Genomic DNA, 24,568 nt, shown 5'->3' with positions numbered 1-24,568 from the left:
AACCTCGCCCCGCCTCCTCCCGCCCCGCGTGCGGTTCCGCGCTCGCCTCGCCCGCCCGGGCTGCCCATTGTCTACGCGGCGGCTCCGGGAGGCGGGAGGGGCGGCGCGGGGAGCAGGGCAGGGCGCGCAGCCGGGGCGGCTGCCGCTGCTGCTCGTGGTGCGGGGCAGGAAGGCGGCGGGGGCGCGATGCTGGGCAGCCCGGCAGCCGCTGAGAGGCTGAACCAGGAACTGGCCCGGCGGGGCAGCCGCCCCTGCTGCTGCTGCTGCTGAAGGGGGAGCCGCCGCGCCGGCTCCGGAGACGCGAACTTCGCGCCCCCGACCCCATGGAGACGCTCAGCGCCGTGAAGGCCAAAGTGGGGCCGAAAAGCGCCGGCGGCTGCGAGGCGGCGGGGGCGGGCGAGCCCCAGCCCCAGCCCGCCCCTTCCTCCAGCCCCGCGGGCTTCGGCTCCCCGGCGCCGCCCGAGCCCCACGCCGGCAAGCTGGAGGATTTGGAGACCCTGGCGACCGTGGGTGAGTGGGGGTGGGGGGACCTGGGGCGCAGCCACTGCGCCCTCGGGGCGAACAAAGGAGCCGCGTCCCCCTGCCCAGTCCTTTGCCCGGGCACCCGCCAGCTAGCCTTGGCTGCGGGCGCTGGGCTCCGGCCATGCCGCTTGGCGCGCCCCGGGCACCAGCTGTTGGCTCCGCAGCCGCCAGGGGCACCGCTTTGCCCTTTTCCAAAGCCAGAGCTCTGGCCCGCTTCTTTCCTGTGCCCTCCCCTCCGCCCAGTCCCATCTCCCTGGCTGGTCCCCAGGGGGCATCTTCCGTGCCGGCTCCAGCCTTGCCCGGCTCCTCTCCCGTGGCTTTCTGAAGACTTCAGTGCCTGCTGGGTATTTCCTGAGCGTTGGAGGTGCCGTGTCTGAGACAGCAGAGTTGAGCTCTGTAAATGTCAGTGTAATGGCTGGCAGGTGCCACCCACTGAAAAACCTACTGACACTGTGGGAAATTGCGATATTTTGTGTGTCTATAACAAGTATTTTGCTCGGCGTCTATCTTAAGCATAGAGTTAAGCCTTTTTGTTTTGTTTTGTTTTTTGACAAGACCACAAGCTGTTCATCTCAGAACAGTATATTGCTTTGAACTTCAGCCACCTTTGAAAGCGGTTTTCACTAGACCCATTTTTTTGAATGAAAGTTATAGTTAGCATGAATTGGTGCATTACTGTGGATGTTCTTTTTTCAGTTTGTCATAGCCTTAAGATTGCAGCATTTCTACTCCACTACACGCTCTCCAGCTGAGCTCAGTAGGCATCACTGTAGTGTGGATACAAACTATGTTCAGACTGAAAAGGGTTTTGGGCATGGTTTAAAAACAGAAGTGAGATGAGCTGGATATTGCTGGCTGCATAATCATGTGTGAGTCACAATGGAACCAGTCAATAACGTGATTTTGGGCCTGTGTGTGGGGATGGGACAATCAGTGTTCAATGGCACACTGTACATTCTTTTTGTAATACTGTTTTATATGGTTTAGCCTTAGCCCATTCACCAAAATCATCCGATGAAGTGAGCTGTAGCTCACGAAAGCTTATGCTTTAATAAATTTGTTAGTCTGAGGTGCCACAAGTACTCCTTTTTCTTTTTACGGATACTGACGAACACAGCTGCTACTCTGAAACATGTTAAAATACAAATTCATAGTTTTAAATGCAGTTTGTGGGCCACTGAGGAGGGCAGGCTGACTGACACCCAGTTAAATATATTTCACAACCTAAATCCACACTGCCCTCTTGGTAACTAGTGCAAAAAAGCTTTATGCTGAATGGAATTGTGGAACAAGGTAAAGTAGCATCTCTTGATTTCTAGCACACCTTATCTAGATTTCCATTTTTATGAGAACCGCCATTCCAGTGTGTGTTAAATAGTAGCATTTATTTCAACATTTGACACTCCATATACATCTACAGTAACTTGAATGGTATTTGCATCTAGTCTAATATCAATACTCCGAGAGTGTGTGCATGTGTAAATCTGTATGTTCTTGTACTAGGTTCAAATGGTTGTGTATGCAGCCATACCAAACCTTTATTTATACTTGCCAACAGAATGCCAAAAAGTCTGATTTCTTGGATGGACTTACTCTCTAGCAAATGCTGCGAACCCCCTAATCTGGATAGAAATAAATAGTGTTCAGCCAAAACTCACTTGAGGTTTAAAACTATTCTTAATCAACATTGTGATTTTAAACATGGTTCTTTAAAAATGGTTGTAGAATGGCTTAAGACTTTTATAGTTGATATGAACCACGTTAGCCAATCCTAAGATGTATTGTTTTCTTTAGTATTTAAAAGTTGAAGTGTGAACAAGTCTTATTAATAGAGATATATTTGCATACAACACCCTGCTGCACTCCCTTGGAAGTGATTAATCTCATTTGTGACATCACAGCTAGTTGCTGTGGAAACAGTTGTCATCACAGAGGATTATGCCCCCAAGTGGGGCACAAACTGCAGGAAAAGGCTAACTCTTAAGACAAAGATATAATTGTCATGCAAATATCCCTAGAAATAACAAGGAAAGCAAAAAATGGCACAAGAATTATTTCTAAACATATCTTTTCAGAGACTTTTAAGGTGATTCTGAATGCTTAAGAAAATGGAAAGTTGGGATTCTGAAAAGAATGCTGATAGAATGGAGGTGTGAAGGGAGGGAGTTGCCTTCAAACATTTCTATTTGCCCTCTGATAGCAGAAGGCACAGTGCTCAGGAAGGGGGTGGGGTGGGGAGAAGAGTGTAGGAGCAGCAGCCTACTGTTTAGCAATGCACTGACAATGCACTTCTATCTTTTTCCTGTTGCCCTCCTTTTGCTGTTGCTTGGGTATTCATAGCCAGCTTGCCAACTCTCATCTGTGGCCAGATCTATGCTATAAATTTACATCAGTGTAATATGTTGCTCAGAGGTGTGAAAAATCCACACTCCTGAGTGACAGTTATACTGACTTAACCCCTGGTGTAGACTGTACTATGTTGACGGGAGGACTTCTGCGGTCAGCGTAGCTACAATGCCTCTTGTGGAGGTGGATTAACTACACTGATGGAAGAAACTCTGCTGTTGGCATAGTAACATCTTCACTGAAGTGCTACAGCAGAAACTACAAAACTTGAGAGGAAGGCAAGAAGAGTGTATAAATCTGTTGGTGTAAAGACCCCTAGGGCCTTGTTTAAAAATGGAAGTTGAGGTGATTTAACTTAAATCTGTTTTAAAACTGATTTTGTTAAACCGTTGCAGAAGATCATGGGTGTTTAGTTTAAACCTGTTCCTTACATTGTTAAAGCAATATAATCCAGGTTCATATTTTGTGTATTCATACAGTCTTTTACACTGCTTTAACTAGATAGATTTTTTTTTTTCTTCTCCCCCTCCCCATCATCAGCGTGAAATTAACAATACTAGGGTTAATTTCACCACTGCAATTTAGAACCTCAGTAAAATTGTGTCAAGAATTCAGTTTTAGTCTGCTGATGTTATTGAAAGCTATGCCTGGTATCAGAGGCGAACATGGGAGTCATTTGTGTGGGAGGAGAGCCAGGAAGTTCTGACTTTGTTGGGGTGTGTGTATGGGAAAGGAAGAAAGGGGAAGAGACGAGCATCTGGGGTCCTTTGGACTGTCTTACTACAATAATGGGGGCCATTTCAGTGGCTATTTGAGCACCTCACAATCTTTAATGTGTTTGTCCCCCATGAGGTAAAGTAGTTATTCCCATTTATAGATAGGGAAACTAAGCGGTGACTTGCCTAAGGTCACATAGAAAGTATGTGACATAGCGAGGACCTGAACCCCAGTTTTCTAAGTCCTAGGCTCGTGCCCTAATTGCTGGATCATCCTTCCTCATCCTTTTCTAACACTAATGAATCATTGTTTGATACAAAAGCTGGAGCTCCTAAGGAGAATGTAGAGAAATCAATCTGGGAGGAATTGCAGCATCTTCTCCTTTTCCCAACAGCTGGAGTTGCTTGGGGATTGTTCCTTGAACTTCTGCAGTGGAGCTGTCTAGCTTTTTCTGTGTTGTCATTTCTATAGCATATGCCAAATTTTTCCAAGCCTTATCAAAGGGATGAAAAAGTCAGATAAAGAGGTAGAATAAGACAACAGAATGAAGGGAAAGGAGTGATTGCTTCATTCCTGGAGGGGTAGGGGAAAGGAAATACTTTCTTTCCAAAGAGTATAACATATGGCCAAGGAAATAGGATACAGAGGAAAAAAAAGAGAATGTAAGGAGAGGTGGGAAAGAGGAGGGATGAAATGAAAGAAGAAAATTTCTATTGAAAGAACAAACCAGAACAAAAAACTTGACACTGTAATGAATTTCAGAGCCTTTATTAAAGGGACACTGCTTAACTTTAAAACTTGTAAACCATTTTTGTAAAACCCTAAGAGCAATGGAAACCTTCCCACAATATTTAACAATTACAATGAACAAAGTTGCTTTTAAACATCCCTATGAAGTGTTCTAAACTAAAATTTTGTGGTGTGATGAAACTGCATGTTATAAATAACCCCAGACTCTTATTTAATTGTGTAAGCATGGAAAAATGGGGGAAAAAAATCAAAATAAAACTGCAAACAAAACAAAATCACTGGCAAAATCTATTGTTTTACTACTGTAGGAATTCTTCTGCTTCTATACAAGTAAGTCTAGTAATTTCTTCTATAGGTATAGTCTGTTCAGTAACAGCTATTGTTCTGATTTAGTATGTAAGTGTACAATTTTTTTGGTTAATACTAGTGGAAGCTTTTTTCCACAGGAACCAAAACTTGTAACAACCATTTAAAAAAAAAAAGAAATCAAACTTTTGAAGTCTCTCTTGAATAGTTAATGAAAACAATAAGATGATATTGGCTGGCTGCTCAACAATCCAAACATAACATCACTTTGTATAATGCATTTTTAGAGTGATTTTTGTTTTTAAATTTTCTACCCAATCTCAAGGAAAGTTGATAGTTTCTTCCATGCTTTTACTTTGCAAGCACATTTTAGCTCTGTAGGTTTCAGAAGGAAAAAAATCATATAACGTTGTTTTTAGAGGGTTGATTTCATTGTTGCATTCTCACATCTTCAAGACAAAGCCTCTGTATTTAAGTTAAGTGACTTAGGGCATGTCTTCACTAACAACGTTAAAGGGCTGCCATGGCAAAATTTCTATTTGCCCTCTGATAGCAGAAGGCACAGTGCTCAGGAAGAGGGTGGGGTGGGGGGTAGTTTAAAAAACAAAAACACCTCCACGAGGGGAGTAGCTACCAGCACTGGTACACTGTCTACACTGGCACTTTACAGTGCTGAAACTTGCAGCACTCGGGTGTGTTTTTTCACACCCCTAAACAAGGAAAGTTGCAGCGCTTTAAAGCGTTAGTGTAGACAAGCCCTTAGTTTTTTTTCTTGTTTTGTCCTTTGTTCCTCTTCTTTCTTCCTCTTCTCTCCTCCTTCTCACACAAGTTCACACCTGTCCTTGAATAATCTGCTATGACCCAGCAGCAGTTTGAGTGAAATTGACTAGGTGTGTGTCAGTTTCTCTGTTGCTCCTTCAATACTTTACTGTGGGATTGTTCCACAGGTAATTGAAGAAGCAGCATTGGTAGATTATGGAGAGAGAGAAATCAAACCCTACATGGCCAGAAGAAAGGCTTCTTCCATGAGGGTCCTTGTTCTTAATGGGTTGGTAAGTGAATAATAAAAGGGAGAAATGAACAACCCTTCTTTTCTCAAAAGGAAAATAGGACACAAAAGGAAAGATTCCTCCTCCAAACTAGGAGTATGAGATGACTAAAACATGCACAGACTGGGTGTTCAGGATACAGACAGAGTAACAGAAATGTTTGTGGGAAAGATTTGTAAAATCTGAGAAACTGGTGAAGAAACTAAATGTGTAATGGTTCAGTACAGTGTTACCCCCTAATGTTAAATTTCCTTTGACTACTAATCTTATTAAAGTAGTTAATTTGTATGTGGCAAGCTCAGACTCCCTCCCTGCTCCTGCTATGGACTTGACTGTATTTGAAAATGTGTGTGGGTAGGGAAGTTCCCTTGATATAAAACAAAATGAAATTAATCCCCATAACAGTTACTCTTCAAAATTTATGCTAGAGAGCATCATTGCAAGGCTAATCCAATCTCCATGTCCTAGAATGGATGATAATGTAGGTGGAATATTGGGGAAGACTTCCTCACAGTGAGATCTAGCGAATAGTCACGCAAGGAAAAGCACTGAAGAATACACTAGGGAAGAGGGCTGGCAAGCAATTAGAAAAATTAATCTCGATTAATCATGCGATTAATCACACTGTTAATAATAGAATACTATTTATTTAAGTATTTTTGAGTGTTTTCTACATTTTAAAATACATTGATTTCCATTACAACCCAAAATACGAAGCGTACAGTGCTCACTTTATTTTTGATTAAATGTATTTGCACTGTAAAAAAACAAAATAAATAGTATTTTTCAATTCACCTAACATAAGTACTGTAGTGCAATCTGTTTATCATGGAAGTTGAATGTACAAATGTAGAATTATGTGCAAAAAACCCTGCATTCAAAAATAAAACCAAGTAAAACTTTAGAGCCTGCAAGTCCACTCAGTCCTACTTCTTGTTAAGCCAATCACTCAGACAAACAAGTTTGTTTACATTTGCAGGTGATGCTGCTGCATGCTGCTTGTTTACAATGTCACCTGAAAGTTAGAACAGGCGTTCTGGTGGCACTGTTGTAGCTGGTGTTGCAAGATATTTATATGCCAGATGCGCTAATGATTCATATGTCCCTTCATGCTTCAAAAAACATTCCAGGGGATGTGCATCCGTGCTGATGGCGGGTTCTGCTTGATAACAGTCCAAAGCAGTGTAGACTGATATATGTTCATTTTCATCCTTTGAGTCAGATGCCAGCAGCAGAAGGCTGATTTTCTTCTTTGGTGGTTTGGGTTCTGTAGTTTCTGCATCGGAGTGTTGCTCTTTTAAGACTTCTGAAAGGATGCTCCACATCTTGTCTCTCTCAGATTTTGGAAGGCACTTTAGATTCTTAAATCTTGGATCAAGTGCTGTAGCTATCTTTAAAAATATCAGTGGTACCTTTTTGCATTTTGTCAAATCTGCAGTGAAAGTGTTCTTAAAATGAACAACATGTGCTGGATCATCATCCGTGATTGCCATAACATAAAATATATGGCAGAATGCAGGTAAAACAGAGCAGGGGACATACAATTCTCCCCCAAGGAATTCAGTCACAAATTTAATTAACGTATTTTTTTTTAACAAGTGTCATCAGCATGGAAGCATGTCTTCTGGAATAGTGGCCGAAGCATGAAGGGGCATATGAATCTTTCATGCATCTGGCACATAAATATCTTGCGATGCTGGCTACAACAGTGCCATTCAGATGTTTGTTCTCACTTTCTGGTGACACTGTAAATAAGAAGAGGGCAGCATTATCTCCTGGGAATGTAAACAGACTTGTCTGTCTGAGCGACTGGTTGAACAAGTAGCAGCACTGAGTGGACTTGTAGGGTCTGAAGTTTTTACATTGTTTTGTTTTTAGTGTGGTTATGTAACAAAAAATCTACATTTGTAAGTTACACTTTCATGACAGATTGCACCACAGTACTTGTATGAGGTGAATTGAAAAATACTATTTCTTTTGTTTATCATTTTTACAGTGCAAATATTTATAATAAAAATCATACACTGATGTCAATTACTACACAATACAATATATATGAAAAGATAGAAAAACATCCACAAATATTTAATATATTTCAGTTAGCATTCTATTGTTTAACAGTGTGATTAAAACTGTGATTAATCACTATTAATTTTTTAGTTAATTGCATGAGTTAACTGCGATTAATCAACAGCCCTAATAGGGAATAATTCTGCATTGCTAGGAAAATGGATATAGTTTAATGTCTTTTTAATTTCTGCAGTTAGGCCTGTCTATGGTTGTCAGCAAAGCTACCCAAAGGTGTCAGTTGTGGTGTGAATGCTTGAATAATCTCAGATCCAGCTCATACTAGTGCTGCAGACAGATGAATTGTATAAAAGGTAGGATAACTCCTTCCCTTTACAAATAAAACATAAGCATAACAGGGAGATGTATCATTACGGATTTCTCCACCATAAAATGGTAAGTCACAATTGGAAAGTTTATGCTTAACCTGAGGAGATAGAGAGATGGCGTTCAGTTGGAACAGAAAACTTTGTAAAAAATTGAGCACCAAGGAAGTTGTTGTCTCAAACCTATTGATTACTAGCAAGTATGGGGAGACAGAGAGCCCCATCTAACCTACCCTTCTACTTCCCCAAAGCTCTGAGTCTTCCCTTCAGAGCAATAAGATGTGAGAACAAGCAGATTGTCTTTCAAGGCTGGTTGTGAAATATAGCATGTCTGGAGTGGAAGGGGGGATGGACAGTACAATTTATGCACGTTTCATTAGCTGTTGGAGTGGTAAGCCAGAAAAAGCCACCAAGAATTAACTTTCATGAAACGAAATTTGTGTTCCTGCTGTAAGGGGTTGTTTACACTAGAAAGTAGCACAGCATTCACTGTACAGATATAACTAAAGCTATTCAACACCCCCCTATTGTGGATGCAGTTATGCTGGTGTATAGTTATGCTAGTATAACTGTTCACATTATGGCTTTTATTGGTGTAACTGTTTTGGTTTTTTAAAAAAATCATATCCCTAATCAAAATAGTTTATATGGCTAAAAAAAACACCCCCTATGAATTGTAGACTTGACCTAAGGTGGTATTTCTTTTCCGAAAACAAGGTCTGTACGTAAAATTCTACCTAGTTAGGTGTATTATTTCACATAAGCTTTTCAAATGGGAAGGAAGCGTGAGAGTTCCTTTTTTTTTTTTAGTTACAAGATTGAAATAAATTTCAGTTTTCCTGAGGGGGAAAAGTAGTATCTTTCAAGTGAATTGAAAGATTGATGCCCTTACTTTAATGCTCAAAGTTCATTTTAACTAGCTAGTGCTTGTATCTGGGCTCCCATTCTATAGGAGTTGCTTAGCTTGATTTGGGAAAAAAGGTAATTGTCTCAACTGATCCTTCTTGCATAGCAGGAGCACATCAGAAATCATTGTGCCCGTTCTGGCAGAACCTCTTTTGTAGCTTTGAGGACATTGAAATCTCCTTTAAAGTGCTGAGGGAACTGATCCAAAGGATTAGGGGTGCATCTGAGGGGTATTCCTTGTGTGGCTAAATCTGGAGGTTCATATTATGAACAAAACTGTTTATTTGATAGCTAAGTGCAATGGGATAGTTACTACTTTCTCATAATCTTTTAAGGAGGAGCAATGAAAGGAGAGAAATAGTGGCCTCGGACTTAAGGAATGGAAATGAGAATGAGTTTTCTGGGGGCTTGTCTATACTACTGCTTAAGTTGATGTAATTTACATTGCTCAGGGATGTGAAAAAATACCCCCCTGAATGACGCAAGTTACATCGATTTAAAGTAGTGTCTACACCATACTACATCAGCAGGAGACGCTCTCCCACTGACTTAGCTTCTGCCTCTTGTTGAGGTGGAGTAATTACGTCAGTGGGAGAGTGCTCTCCCATTATCATAGCATGTCTTCACCATGTGTGCTGAAGCATGGTAGTGAAGACAAGCCCTGTGTTACCTTTGGCAAGTCACTTAAGCCCAGATTTTTAAAAGGTATTTAGGCACCTAAATCCCATTCATTTCACTTACCAAATCCTCTGTTATGGCCTGACTTTTCGAAGCACCAAACACCTGAAGCTCCCATTGACTTCATATGGAGCTTCGGGTGTATAGTACCTCTTCAAATAGGCCCATAATCTTTCTTTATTATAATAAATGAGAGTAAGAACACTGGGGAGGGATAGGTCAGTGGTTTGAGCATTGGCCTGCTAAACCCAGGGTTGTGAGTTCAGTCCTTAAGGGGGCCATTTAGGGTTCTGTGGCAAAAATTGGGGATTGGTCCTGCTTTGAGCAGGGGGTTGGACTAGATGACCTCCTGCGGTCCCTTCCAACCCGGATATTCTATGATGTAATGTCTCGGGGGAGCTCAGACTAAACTAGTTTTTAAAATGTATAGAGGTCAGATGGAAGGTATTACATTTTATAAATGCAAAGTGTGTGGGTGGAGCACACAAAGGGGAAAGGTTGGGTGGACCCTGAAGACTGAAATATAGAAGGGAGCAAAGATCACATGAGACACTGGGGAGCAGAAACGACATAAATAGAAGACTAGAGGATGAAACAGTAATATGAAAGAGCAGGGAAGTGGATGTGATTATGAAAGTTGGTAGGAGAGGAAAGGCGACGCTGTCTTTCAGAGAAAGACGACAACAGTGGGAATAAGAGTGGGAGTGTTATGGAGATGGCTGTAAGGCGAGATGTGGATATGTAACTGGAAGAAAGGAGTAAACAGGAAAATATGCACACAACTCCTAGGACAGTGAATTTCATTAAACATTTGCCCCTTTATTTTTATTGCGTTTACCTGGAAACTTCCTGCATCTTTGGTCTTTTTTTTTTTTTTTTTTTTTAAGTAGGTAAAGTGATGAGTTTGTGTCCTTATTTTATATCAAGGTTGTTGACTACGCTTCTTTCTGTAGATAAATAATGGTGGGGAGGGAGGAAAGAGTAGATAGTAAATAATCTGGCACTTAACTAGGTTCTCTAGGCAAACCTCTGACTGATAAAGGGAGTCCAATTCCTTATGGCTTAAAAGGAAATATGCCAATTTATATATTTAAGTAGGATCCATGCATAGCTGTCACTATCCTGAGCAGCTGGGCTCCTGGATCAATAGCAATCTCTACTGATAGTGATTCTTCCACGCCACCCCCCCCCCCCCCGGGTAGTGAGGGGTGGAGAGGAGACAAAATAATTGTGAAGACTTTTTCCAAAATCTTGAGGTCAGTCTGTGCTTGGTATAATTACAACTGGGTAAAATGAGTGGTGAAAATATTCATATTCCCACTCTAAAATGCTATGGTCAATTCTGAAAGAGAAGATTGTGGCATTTTTGTTTTGTGTGAAAGGTGGAGGCAGCTGTGTGTGTGAAATGAATGCATTTTTGTTCTACCTTTATATAACTCAAGAGATGAAAAATTCATGTACTGCATCTAACATTCTATAAATAGATCATCGTTTCAGAAAGATTCTTTGAACATGAAGAAAAGAGCACCTTACATTTCCACTCTAGAGAGCTCTCTGAAAGAGCAACAATAATTTCACAATTGTAAGAAACAATTCAGGATCGGTATAGCTCATAACTAAAATTGTGGCTCTCAGACTATGTAAAAATCTGGATTTTGTGGTTAGTTTTCAGGTGAGGAGAGGGCATGTGGTTACTTCTCCCTAAATCAGGGGTCTCAGAGTCCTGGCCCACGGGCCATCTGCGGCCCGAGAACCTCCCCAGTGTGGCCCTCGGGGCTCCAGCAGTTTTGGGGCCAGGTCTCTCCCTTGGCCCCACCTGCTGCCCCAGGGCACACGCCCCCTCCCCCCGCACATCCCATGGGCGATTTAAAACAGCCCGGGGCCCTGCTCACCACTGGCAGCGCAGCAGAGCTGGGTGGCTTTCTGTGCGCTCATTCCATGTAGCCACTGGCCCCTCCCTGCGACCCTGGGGTGGGGCGGGGCTGTGCTTCCATGTGCTGCCCCCCGCCCTGAGCACCCCTGCAGCCAATGGGAAGCTGTGGGGGTGGTGCCTGGGGGCAGCAGTGTGCGGAGGTCCCCTGGCCTGCCCTGCCTCGGAGCCCCAGGTAAGCACCGTACCCCCTCGACCCTCTCCCAGAGCCTGCACCCCCTTCCGTCCCCCAAACTCCATCCTAGAGCCTTCACCCCTCCTCCGGCCCGGAGCCTGCACCCCCACCTCCTGCCCAGCCCAAAACCTTACGTAAGAGCCTTTGGTGAGGGATCTTGTCAAAGGCTTTCTGGAAACGTAAGTACACTATGTCCACTGGATCCCCCTTGTCCACATGTTTCTCGCACCCCAATCTCCTACCCCAGTCGTCCTCCCCCACCCAAACTCCCTCCCAGAGCCTTGGGCGAGGGGGTGTGGAGTTTTGGGGGGTGGGTTCTGGGTGGCATGAGTGACCTTATTGGCTCGCTGGGAGGATTTGGGGACTGGCACTGGCCCTAAGGTAAATTGAGTTTGAGACCCCTGTCCTAAATGCTTGGAAAGGGCTGCTTCACTGCAGTGCTGAAAGAAACTTGGCAGCAGGGGAAATGGGGTTTGAGAGAAATGTTGCAATATATCAGCAGTACCTGCTGAGAGTCTCTCCTGCTCTTGTTTTCCCATTGCACAACAGAGCCAGTAATGCAGGATGCTGCAAAACAATTTAAAAAAATGTTTTCCAATTGTATGTCTTGCACAGAGGAGTTTACGTGACTGACAGTTTGGCTGTTGACCCCTTATACTGAAGACTGGTGGAACCTGATTTTTATTTTTCGTATCTCTGACAAATCTTTATTTTTAAGCTTTTTTTATTTAAATGTTTACAGTTCTATGAAATTAATGAAGGGGGCCAGGCAATTATTTAATGACAGATGCTGAAATTCGATTTTATTAGATAACCTATAACATGTCCCATGCAAACACACAGAGAAAAACATACACAATCTAAAACTGTACCAACATCCATGTAATACGTTAAAATGTCAGTCAGAACTTAACTCTCTTCTAAGCCATAATGCTAAAAGGGCAAAAATTGCAATCAATTTAATTACTACCAGACATTGAGAAAATACTGAAAAAAACCCATTCTTTTGAGCTAATAAAGATTCTTTTTATACAAAAGAGGTAAAATCAACCATGCTCTCAGAAACCGGAAAATTGAATAATCCAAAAGATAATGAGGTATATCTTCCAGTGCTCCAGATTCACCTGGGCAAAAATGAAGATCTGAAGGGACTTTTCCATATCTAACTTTTGAGGACTGCAGTTACCGTGATTTGGAATCTTAATTGAGTATATGCCTTACATAAATGAGGAATTGATAACTCATTCATATACAGTTCAAAAACACTGGCTGTCTTCAAAGTAGAGAACCAAAAGGCAAACTTGGAATCATGAATCACAGCCACATCATCTTGCTGGGTAATATCTGTGGCTCTCCGTTTGAGTAATTGATTGAGTTGACAATAAGTCAACAATAGGTTAGGTTTTTGTAACTATAATCGATTGGAAGGTCCTATACCATGAACATAAGGAGTGCTCAGATTGTTCCATCTCCTGAAGGCAAATCTAGGGCAATCTATAATCTGGAGGAGTACAGATTTTAGACCAAAATTTTAAAAAAGCAATTCAAGGTCATCTACTTACGGGGGGGAACCCCACAAAAAAAAACACCACAACCCACCTCAGTGTGTAAAAATGAGGCAAGCATACAATTTGGGAGAATTGGCTCCTCAAAATTATTTTGAGCTATCTCCGTGGCTGAAATTTGGTCTCTAAACTAAACTTTGACCCCCCTAAAGCATCTGTGATATTATTGTAGCATAAAAAACTTAGTGTTGCAGAAGCTGTGTTCCCACCATCTGAGTGGGTAAAATAGGGCACTCATTGAGCAGAGCTAAGGGCCTTTTGTTTTAAACCTTTATGATAAGGGGACCAACGGCCCAAATGGTGAAACTTCATCCCTAAATACGTACAAGCAGAGACTTCTTCTACAAGGTAGCCTCCTGTCTTCCACTCAATTTGCAGAGGGTTCTTCCCAAAATCATAATTGAGAACCAGGTCTTAAGAATTATAGTATGAAGAAAAATGACATAACTTTCAGAGGCTTCTTGGAGTTTGAGATAAAACAGCCATCTCACTGGCATGTAACAGGATAGAGCTATCCTTCATTTGTGGCAGAGAGGCCTTACCTTCTTTTTAAACATACAACATGTCATTAATAAATTAATTAAAAAGAGGTGCTAGAAGTCTTCTCTGACATACTCCCTTAGAAGTAGAGAAAATAGTAGTGTCTTGGTTGATTTTTAGTTCTTACCCTTGAAGTGTTGCCCGAGTGTAATCCTCCAAAATATACAGAAGTCTTAATTTGATACCCAATTCTTAATTTCACACACAGTTTCTCTGTTAATAAAGTCAAATGCTATCTTAAGATCTATGAAAGCCACATACAATCTAGTACCCTTAACTGCAGTATATTTATAAATCATATAGGATAAAATAAACAATTGTCAGTTGTGGCTCTACTAGCCCTAAAGCCACTTTGCTCTTTGTGTAGTAAATTAGCCTTTCAAGTCCGCATTTCAAATTTGGATATTAAAAATCTAGAATAAATTTTCCCTGCCATGTCTATCATACTAATAGGTCTATATGAATCAGGATTTTTTTTGGTTCCTCTTTGTTTAAAAAAAAAAAACAAAAACCAAACAAACAAAAAACAAACACAAAAAAAACCCCCTCTAGTAATGCACTTCCAGCATGACTAACGAGGGTAAATAATTTAGCTGAAACTGGAGACACCAGTCAAGATTCTTCTGAAAAACTTCAGTGGGGAGAAAAAACTTCCCCTGGAACTTTTTTCTATCATTGGGCTAAAATAAATGACTAGAGTTCACTGTCTATTTCTGAAGGCCAGAGTGGTAAATTAAAGAGAGGATTCCTCATTACACCAACTATGGTTGAATTAGATTAAAAAGCCATTTGGGGGTAGTCATTAAAGACCTGGCCAAAATGTGTTATCCAGGCTTCTTCATTAATATGAGGTTCCTCAACTGGAGCATCTCTACTAAAGCCACATTCAGATTGAAAACGTGAAAGCTTTTATAGACTGTTAAAACACAAATTTGTTTTATGTCCACAAATATGTCAGCATCATATATCAAAATATACAAAAGTAAATATCCTTACGTCAACTCATCATACTTGGTTTTACTACTCGTGTGCTAGTCCAAGCCTAATTGAAAAGTCTAAATTACTGGATTTTTGCCCATAAGGTTTCCATGACTAGGAGGTTTAAGTGAGACTCCTTCCCCAGCCCCGGACACTTCCCCTCCACCAAAAAATGTGTATGCATGTGCACACACTCACCCACCTCAGGCCTTTTATTACAGTTACTGGAATGCTTAGTTATATGGTAGTCAGCAGATAATTCTAGATTTCAGAAGATCTCCAAATCTCTTACAGTACAAAAGGTTGAGCTGTCCAATTTGCTCTTCAGAGAGGCATACGCAATGTTTGCTTTGAACTTTTCAACAGGCAGAATGATTTTTCCATAGACACTGAAGTTGCTGGCATTGTGAGTGTAGGTGATGCACTGGACATGACACACAATGGCTGGGTTTCCCTTCTCTAGTGTTCAAATCATCACATGGCACTTTGCACACCATATGCAAGTCAAAATCATGCTTTAACTCTTCTGCCTAGTAAGGGAAATACACAGAATATTTTTGTAGTTGCTAAAATTGTGTGACATCTGGGCCTTGACAAATGGATTAAACAGAAATCCCGATCCATCGAGTCTGAGTACATTGTGGGATATGGTTGCCTTCAGTTGGCTTTGAAATTCTGGTGTGAAAGTACACAGTGCAGATGGAAAGGGATCACTTTTGGAGCATATTGACTTGCCTTCTATTTCTTAAGGCATCATCTATGTCAGTCGCAACTTATAAATAGTGGTTAAGCTTTGCAGATCAGAGTGATGTACTGGGGTGCATTTGTTTCCATTTGAAAAGGAACCCCATTTATTTCCTCTCAAAAGACAAAAAGAAAAGATAACTTGCAATATGGTTCTCACAGGGTTACATCGTCCTCAACAATCCAGCATAGTTTCATTGTCGTCTTTGACTGACTGTATCCTCGCCTTTAATGAGAATCTCACTCTGTCCCAGTGCGCATGAATGAATTGTATTGCCTTGAGCCAGGAAAACCAGTGCGATTGTACAACGGGGGGAGGGCAGGGACACATTTGATGGGCTCTTTTTGGTTGACAAACTTTATCAAACGCTCACCTTTGCCTGTTGGTATGTTTAAGTATTGCTAGAAAATGTATTGCAAATTCAGTGATGTCGTGGAACTCATCAGTTCTGATTGCATTATCAAAGCCTACATGGAGATGATGCACAATACATGGAATGTGCAGCAGATGTGGATACATTTCCTTCAGGTCTTTCACTAAGCATTACATTTGCATCATGGAGCGTTGTTGATTGACACAGTTTTCCTGTGTGTGGCTGTACTCTCCAGCATGTCTTGAATCCAAATTGAAATGACCCCTGCATTGTGCTGAGGAGCAACAGAGGATTTAAATGGTATTTGATTTATATTTGTCACTGAAGAACACTGCCAGGATGTTAATTGCTGGGTGTCAAGCAAGCTCTGGAGTTGCATCAGTTACTAAAGAGAATTTCCACCACTCAAAAGATCCCTAGTTACAGCTTGGTGAGTGAAAACTTCAGGCAGGTATTTTTTTCCAGCTGATGATGATCTGGGCAAGTGTGTGCTCCCAGTGGGTCTTTGTGAAATATAGTTAATAAAAAGCTCAAACAATGGACTGAATTCACTCAGATTGCCTCAAAGCACAACATGAGTACCAGATTCGATGAAAATCTGTAGCTTCTTGGTTCTTTTGTCTCATTCTTCCCTGACAGGTTTCTGTCAAAGCCTGGTTTTTATTTTTTTTCTTGCCATTTTTTAATATCATGAACCTTACTATTCACATGTTCAGCAGTACAATTTGCCTGTCATAAGATGTCTGTTTTATAAACAGTACAAAATGTCCTTCTGTCCCTTTCCAGACTTTGTCACTGTTTTGAATTCGAGGTCCGCGTACAGTAACTCCTCACTTAAAGTTGTTCCGGTTAACGTTGTTTCGTTGCTGATCAATTAGGGAACATGGTCGTTTAAAGTTGTGCAATGCTCCTTTATAATGTCGTTTGGCAGCCGCCTGCTTTGTCCACTGCTTGTAGGAAGAGCAGCCTGTTGCAGCTAGCTGGTGGAGTGGACCGGCAGCCCCCCCAATCAGCTCCCCGCTCCCATAAGTTCCCTGTGCAGCAGCTGCCCAGCAGAATATCAGTTGCCCGCAATTCAGCTGTCCCTCCCCTCACTGCCATGTGCTGCTCCTGCCCTCTGCCTTGGAGCTGCTCTTCAGAGCCTCGGAGGGTGGGTGAAGAGACGAGAAGGGGGCTAATGTCAGGGTGTCCCCCTCCCCCTGCACCTCACTTACCCCATCTCCATAGAGCGGGGAGGACACCCAACAGGGCTCAGGACGGAGGGAGCTTCCTGGCACCTAACCCCCCCCCCCCTTCATTTAAATTGGATTCACTTAACATCGTTTTGCTTAAAGTCGGCATTTTTCAGGAACATAACTACAACGATAAGTGAGGAATTACTGTATTTGCTGCAATATTCCTTTTGGGATTTTCTTTTGCAACCTGTAATAGAAGTAAAACAACAAAGTTAGTCTCTGTTGTTGTGCGTGTACTTTATATGTAACTTCTTGGGTTCTGCAACTTAAAAGAAGGTAAAGAAAAAAGCATTAGATAAGACTTATCTATCAGATCATTTATAGGATTTCCTAATTGGTTATCTAGAACACTTCTTTGCAGAAACAAGGAATTACTGGTTCATCAGTTTCACTGTGTGCTGCAGAAATAAGTAGGCCATTTGCTTGGTAATGAAACACAAATGCTTCCTGCAGTGTAATGTTGGAACTCTCTTTGCTTGCAAGGGACGTATCTAATCTGTATTTAGATTCTACACTGTAACTGACAAAGAATGAGAGAAATGGAACAACTTACTTCCTCCAGCTTTCCTCGAGTAGCCTAGTTAATCTGATATTGGAACTGGTTGGAGTGAATAGATCTGTTTTATAGTTGTTAGTAAATATATTTAACCTGTATAAGTGTAACTTGTAACTTAGTCTGTATTTTTATCTTGCACAACTGATACGTATTAAAAGTGTGTGTAAAGAAATAATTTACAGTGTTTATAGTTTAATTTAAAATAAATAGAAAATGTCACTGAATTCAAAATCCAAAATCTTTCAGTGGAATCTTTAAAGAAATTTTTTTGTTTTATACACATTCTTATGTGAAACAAATATCTTCTGACTAATGGCTGCAGAGCGCTGAGGTAGTTTCTTACTACAAAAACATAACATGCCAGTGATGTGGGAGTCTGGATACCATTATCAAACCATAGAAATGTAGGGCTGGATGGGACCTTGAGAGGTCATCAAGTCCAGCACCTTTAGCTGAGGCAGGACCAAGTAAACTTAGAGCATCTCTCACAAGTATTTGTCCAACCCGTTCTTAAAAACCTCCAATGCTGGGGATTCCACAACCTCCCTTGGAAGCCAATTCTGGAGCTTAATTATAGTTCTCTTCCCCCCCCCCCCCCCTTAATATCTAACCTAATTCTCCCTTGCTATAGGATCAATCGTTTTCAACCTTTTTTCATTTGCAGGCCCCTAAAAATTTTCAAATGGAGGTGTGTACCCCTTTGGAAATCTTAGACCTAGTCTGCGGACCCCAGGTTGAAAACCACTGCTGTAGATTAAGGCACTTAATTCTTGTCTATAGAGAACAGTTGATTACTGTCCTCTTTATCACAGCCTTTCGCATACCTGAAGATTGAGGCTCCACTCTGTCTTCTCTCAAGACTAATTTAAAACTTTCCTTGTGTCAAGGTTCCTTCCCCACTCTGAACTCTAGGGTACAGATGTGGGGACCTGCATGAAAAAAACCCTAAGATTATTTTTACCAGCTTAGGTTAAAACTTCCCCAAGGTACAAACTATTTTACATTTTGCCCTTGGACTTTATTGCTGCCACCACCAAGCATCTAACAAATATATAACCGGGAAAGAGCCCGCTTGGAAAAGTCTTTCCCCCCAAAATCCTCCCAACCCCCACACCCCCTTCTCTGGGGAAGGCTTGATAAAAATCCTCACCAATTTGTATAGTTGAACACAGACCCAAACCCTGGGATCTTAAGAACAATGAAAAAGCAATCAGGTTCTTAAAAGAAGAAGTTTAATTGAAGAAAAAATAAAAATCACCTCTGTAAAATCAGGATGGTAAATACCTTACAAGGTAATCAGATTCAAAACATAGAGAATCCCTCTAGGCAAAACCTTAAGTTACAAAAAGACACACAAACAGGAATATCCATTCCATTCAGCACAGCTTATTTTCTCAGCCATTTAAACAAAACAGAATCTAACGCATATCTATCTAGATTACTTACTAACTTCTAAGACTCTATTTCTTTTCTGTTCTTGGCAAAAACACACAGACCAAGAATACCTTTGTTTCTCCCCCCCCCTCCAGCTTTGAAAGTATCTTGTCTCCTCATTGGTCATTTTGGTCAGGTGCCAGTGAGGTTATCCTAGCTTCTTAACCCTTTACAGGTGAAAGGGTTTTTCCTCTGGCCAGGAGGGATTTTAAAGGTGTTTACCCTTCCCTTTATATTTATGACACCTTGTATGAAGAGTTTAGAAAACCTTACCTTATTTTTGTTGTTCTGCCCTGGACTCTTTCTAGTTTGTCCACATTTTCCTAAAGTATGGTGCCCAGAATTGGATACAATACTCTAGCTGTGGCCTCATCAGTGCTGAGTGGACCGGGACAGTTACCTCCTGTTTTACATACAACACTCCTGTTAATACATCCCAGAATATTAGCTTTTTTCACAACAGCCTTATTGATTCATACTCAATTTGTGATCCACTGTAATCCTCAGATCCTTTTCAGAAGTATACTATCATTGAGCCATTTTGTAGTTGTGCTTTTGATTTTTCTTTCCTTAGTAAGTGTAGTACTTTGCGCTTGCCTTTATCAAATTTTATCTTGATTTCAGACCAATCCTCCAGTTTATCAAGATTTTGAATTCTAATACTGTCCTCCAAAGTGCTTGCAGCCCCACAGTGCAGCTTGGTGTGAACTGTAGATTTCATAAGCGTAGTTGCTGCTCTACAATACAAGTTATTAATGGAAATAACTAATAGAACCAGACCCAGGATTGACCCTTGTTTGACCCATAGATAAGGCCTCCCATTTTAACAGCATTGGGAATAGTCTTTCAACCTGCTTTACAGGAATTTCATCTAGACATTTCCCTAGTTTGCTTATGCGACAGTCACGTGGGACTGTGTCAAAAGTCTTTACTAAAATCAAGATATACCACACCTGCTGCTTCCCTCTATCCACTACACCAGTAACCATGTTAAAGAAGGAAACTAAATTGATTTGACATGACTCGTTCTTGACAAATTCATGCTGGCTGTTGTTTATAATCCTATTATTCTCTAGGTGCTTACAAATTGATTGTTTAATAATTTGTTCCAGTACAGTATCTTTCCACACAAGGGCAAAGTTAGACTGACTGGTCTGTAATTTCCTGAGTCCTCTTTCTTTCCCCCTTTTAAAGATAGGTACAAGGGCAAAGGTTTTGCCCTGACTTTCCCTTGTCCAGTCCAGACCTCACCCCTTCAAGAGTTCTCGAAAATAACCTAAGCGATCTTAGAACTGTTAACGAATTTCTTAAGTCCACTAAAACGAATTTCCTCCAGCCCTCCCTAATTGAATACATCTAACTTACTTAAATATTCTTTAATCTGTTCTTCCTCTATTTTAGCTTGTGCTTCTTCCTCCTTGTTGTTAATATTGCGCTATCTAGTGTTGAATATTTAGTAAAGACTGAATCAATATAGATATTAAACACTTCAGCTTTTTTGATGTCATCGGTTATCTCTGCATCCCCACAAAGTAGAGGGCTCTATGCTTTCCCTCACTCCATATGTATTTAGAGAACCTCTTCTAGTTCTCCACATGTTAGTATGGTATCAGTTTCTGTGGTAGGGCAGAAGTTCAGTTCCTTAGAGAACATGGGTAATTCAGCTCCAGTGAGAGGTAGTTTTGATAAACTGATGATGTTCAGATGTCATATAGTGCCTGTATGGTGGGTACTGGTGCCATGGATTCTCCCGGATGTGGTGATCTGTGGTTGTGGAGTAGTTGGTTTAACTTTTTGTTCTTGTGTTGGATGGCTGTCATCAGGTTTTTTGATAGTTTTAGAAAGACGAGCCTGGGAGCTTAAATTCATAGTTTGCTAGAAACTAAAAATCATGGTCTAATAAAGACACAAGATTTATGGCTTATTACAACAATCTGTAACCCACTAACCCTCCTTTGTCTGATGACTACAGGGGTTTTAACAGCCACATCACATTGAATGCTCCCTTAGCACATGTGCTAACTACTTTTGCTGAACTGTCTGTTCGATCTTGTATTTAGCTGTGAAACTGGGAGTACCTTTCCCAGACCTGAGGAAGAGCTCTGTGTAGCTCAAAATCTTGTTTCTCTCACCATCAGAAGTTGGTCCAGTAAACTGTTACCTCACTCACCTTCTCTCTTAGAATAACTGCTAAGGAGTACAATTACTACTTTTTTTTAAGGTTTCCTTTTTGATTTCCAGGTCATTAAAGAGCTCCTGATGGAGTTGTATTGGCCTCTTACTTTTCTTCCTAGGTTTCCTTTACTTTGGGATAGTTTGCAGTTATGCTTTTAATATTCTCTTTGAGAAACTGCCAGCTCTCCTGAATGCCTTTTATCCCTTACATTTTCTTCCATAGGCCCTTACCTACCAGATTTGACTTAGTCTACTTTTTTGAAGTCCATTGTCCTTATTCTGCTACTTTCACTCCTCCTTTCTTTCCATAGAATAATGAAATCATTTCATGATAGCTTCCGCCCAAATTGCTTTCCACCTTCAGATTCCTAAAGCAATTCCTCCCTGTTGCTCAGAATCAAGTCTGAAATGGCTGTCCACATGTTACTTACTGTGCTTTCTGCGACAACAAAAAAGTTGCCCTCAGTATGTTCCAAGAATTTATTAGAGATTGTGTTTTGCCATATGACTTTTCCAACAGATGTTTGGGTAGTTAGTCCCCAGTTACTGCTGTACAGTGTTTGACCTGGGATTTCATTTTGGTTTGACCCAGTGCTCAGTAGAAACATCATTTCTCATATAGCTAATCGTGGCATTGGCTTTGACATCTCCCCAATTTGTGGGGAGAGCCACCTGAGACTTTAGTGGCCCTAGTGTCATTGTTGGAGGTGTCAAAGCTGCAGTGTTTAAAACAAAGAATCTGGTTAGAATTTTCTGTGAGGCAGCAGTCAGACATGGAATTATGACTCTTGTCATTAGCAACATGGCTGTGCATGAGGTACAGTGACAGTCAGGAACTGTAATGCACATTACATTGTATCTGTTGGTGGACTCGCAGTGTAGCTAACATCTTCTGGGTTATGTAGGTGGGCGTTGTGGGAATAAGAGCTGCCCTTGCTGATCGTCACAATTGAAGCCTCTTTTTGAAGATCCTGATTCTAGAGATCTTTGCTGCCATCTGCTTGTAAGGAGTTGTTGAAAATAGGAGTGGGAGACTGAATCCTATTAGATTCTTGTAAAATTCCTGCAAACTGCCATGGCTATATGTTCTCTAGCCACCTGTATGTACTGTTTTAATTCTTTTCAGGCTTCTTTTGATTTGGTGACTTCCTTTTTATAATGACTTGTATGCAGTAAATGGTAATGCATACAGTTATTACTTTGCACAATCTGCAGGTGGTGACTTCTGAGAAAAGTATCTGCAACTTCCCTTGTCCTCTGTTAATTAACACTAAACGTATCTGCTAGGAATTTTATTATTGTGAACTTGATCTAATGTAGATTCTTCTTGCAAGTAAATAAAAACATTTGGAAGATAACCCTTAAACTCATTATCTTGAAGCTTGATTTTTGCTCAGTTCAAACAGTTCAGACAAAAGTCTAAATTTATTTTACTACGTTGACCATGACAAGAATTTGACAATTTGTGGAATTATTTTGCTGCTAAAAACAGTTTTTCTGTAGACTTTATGGGCTTGTGTACCCAAGTGCCCATGGCACTGATAGGGAACAGATGGCAAGAAGCTACATGGAGGGCAGGAAGACCAACCACGTGGGACCATGAGAGAGAACTACTACACGGGAACCAATCTGGTTAGGAAAGGAGTCCAGGATCTTGTTTTCCTGCAAAGTTAATTCTAATTTTAATTTGACTGTTGCTCCTAACTGGAGTCCCTTCAATTGTGCATGATGGCGCTCTTAACTTGCGTTGGCTGGTCTATCAGGAGAGTAAAGCTACATCTGAGTTAGCACAAATTGTCAGCTGTTCATATGACCAGTGTGGATGCAGGCTAGCTCCACTTGAGTGCTGCTAGTTTTCCAGTGTCTTCCCACAATTGCCACTACCTGCTGTGTGCCCAAAAGGACAGGCAAACTCTCCCACAGTTCACTAGGAAAGAATCAATAGATTTTTCCCAGTTTACTGCAGTGCTAAGAAATGTGGGGGCTGGCCTGGGCCCCTCACACCCCCCAGATGTTCCTCTGTGCCCTCCTAGGGGGGGCACACCCCACATTTTGGGGACATCTGAGCCAGAGCAACATGGTCACTCTGAAAGCTAAAGTAGGCTCTTGTGTATTGCCATTTAAAATGTAAATGTAACTCTTCCCTCCTCCCCCCAAATGTTAAAATTCAGGGTCTTTGAGAACTAAAGTAATGAAGGTTTTTTGTTTTAACTGAAAGACCTTCTTCTGCTTGCTAAGCTTTTTCTTTTCTTTCTTGGGAATTTATCTACTTCTCATGCATTTGTTTAATATTTGCATACAAAAATTATCTTAAAAGAACACTCTCCACTTAAAACACCCTTTGGTCTGATTGCGGAAGGGAGAGGATCTGTTTTTGTTTGTTTCTCCCCATTTATTTTTGTCAGTTATGGCAGTCACCTATTGGAAATTATACTGTAAACGTCTATGAGTGCAGATTTAGACCCTTAGCTGGTTCCCATTTGTCTGTGTGTGGTTATTTGTTTAAAAGCAAGACATGACTGCAAAAATATAAAATTAACAGGATTACTTTGGAGGTGGTTTCAGGCACCACTACCATTTCCAAGTCTGTTTTTGAAATTGACTAAATTGCAATTTGTGGATGGCCCTATAATGCTAATACAATGCTTTCCTGAGTAGATAAGCATTAGGAATTTTCCTTTACGAGTTATAAATTTTAAGTAGTAAAGAATTTTTTTTTTATGTAGAACCACTGTATAGAGTAGCAAAACTTAAAGGACATTTGAGAGAAGGATTTCACAAAGATTTATAAAATGGGAACTCTTTAAGTATACAGGAGAACCTCAGTTACAAACACCACGGGAATGGAGGTTGTTCATAACTCTGAACAAAATGTTCAGCTGTAAACTTTTGAAAGATAATATTGACTTAATACAGTTTTGAAACTTTACTATGCAGAAGAAAAATGCTGCTTTTAACCATCTTAATTTAAATGAAACAAGCACAGGAACAATTTTCTTACCTTGTCAATGCTTTTTTTAAACCTTCCCCTTTTTTAAGTAGCTTGTTTGCTTTTTAGTCTCTGCTGCCTGATTGTGTACTTCTGGTTCCAAATAAGGTGTGTGATTGACTGGTCAGTTTGTAACTCTGGTGTTCATAACTGAGGTTATACTGTACTTGGGGGGGGGGGACGGACCCCCACAGGACAATAGCAGA

The 24,568-nt window shown here is 41.0% G+C and overlaps 1 protein-coding gene across 1 annotated transcript in view; it reads left to right on the top strand.

Annotated features, from left to right (window-relative positions):
* Positions 1-323: 323 nt before the first annotated feature.
* PRKX (protein kinase cAMP-dependent X-linked catalytic subunit) overlaps positions 324-24,568 on the top strand; it is a 123,124-nt gene continuing 98,879 nt past the window's right edge. Inside the window, exon 1 of the mRNA XM_074966271.1 lies at positions 324-510. Coding sequence (XP_074822372.1) covers positions 324-510 — 187 coding nt within the window. The remainder of the gene's footprint in view (positions 511-24,568) is intronic.

This window comes from Natator depressus, chromosome 1 (assembly GCF_965152275.1).
Source record: "Natator depressus isolate rNatDep1 chromosome 1, rNatDep2.hap1, whole genome shotgun sequence".
Taxonomy (NCBI): domain Eukaryota; kingdom Metazoa; phylum Chordata; order Testudines; family Cheloniidae; genus Natator; species Natator depressus.
The sequence above is the reverse complement of the archived record's forward strand: the minus strand, read 5'-3'. Positions and strand labels throughout refer to the sequence as shown.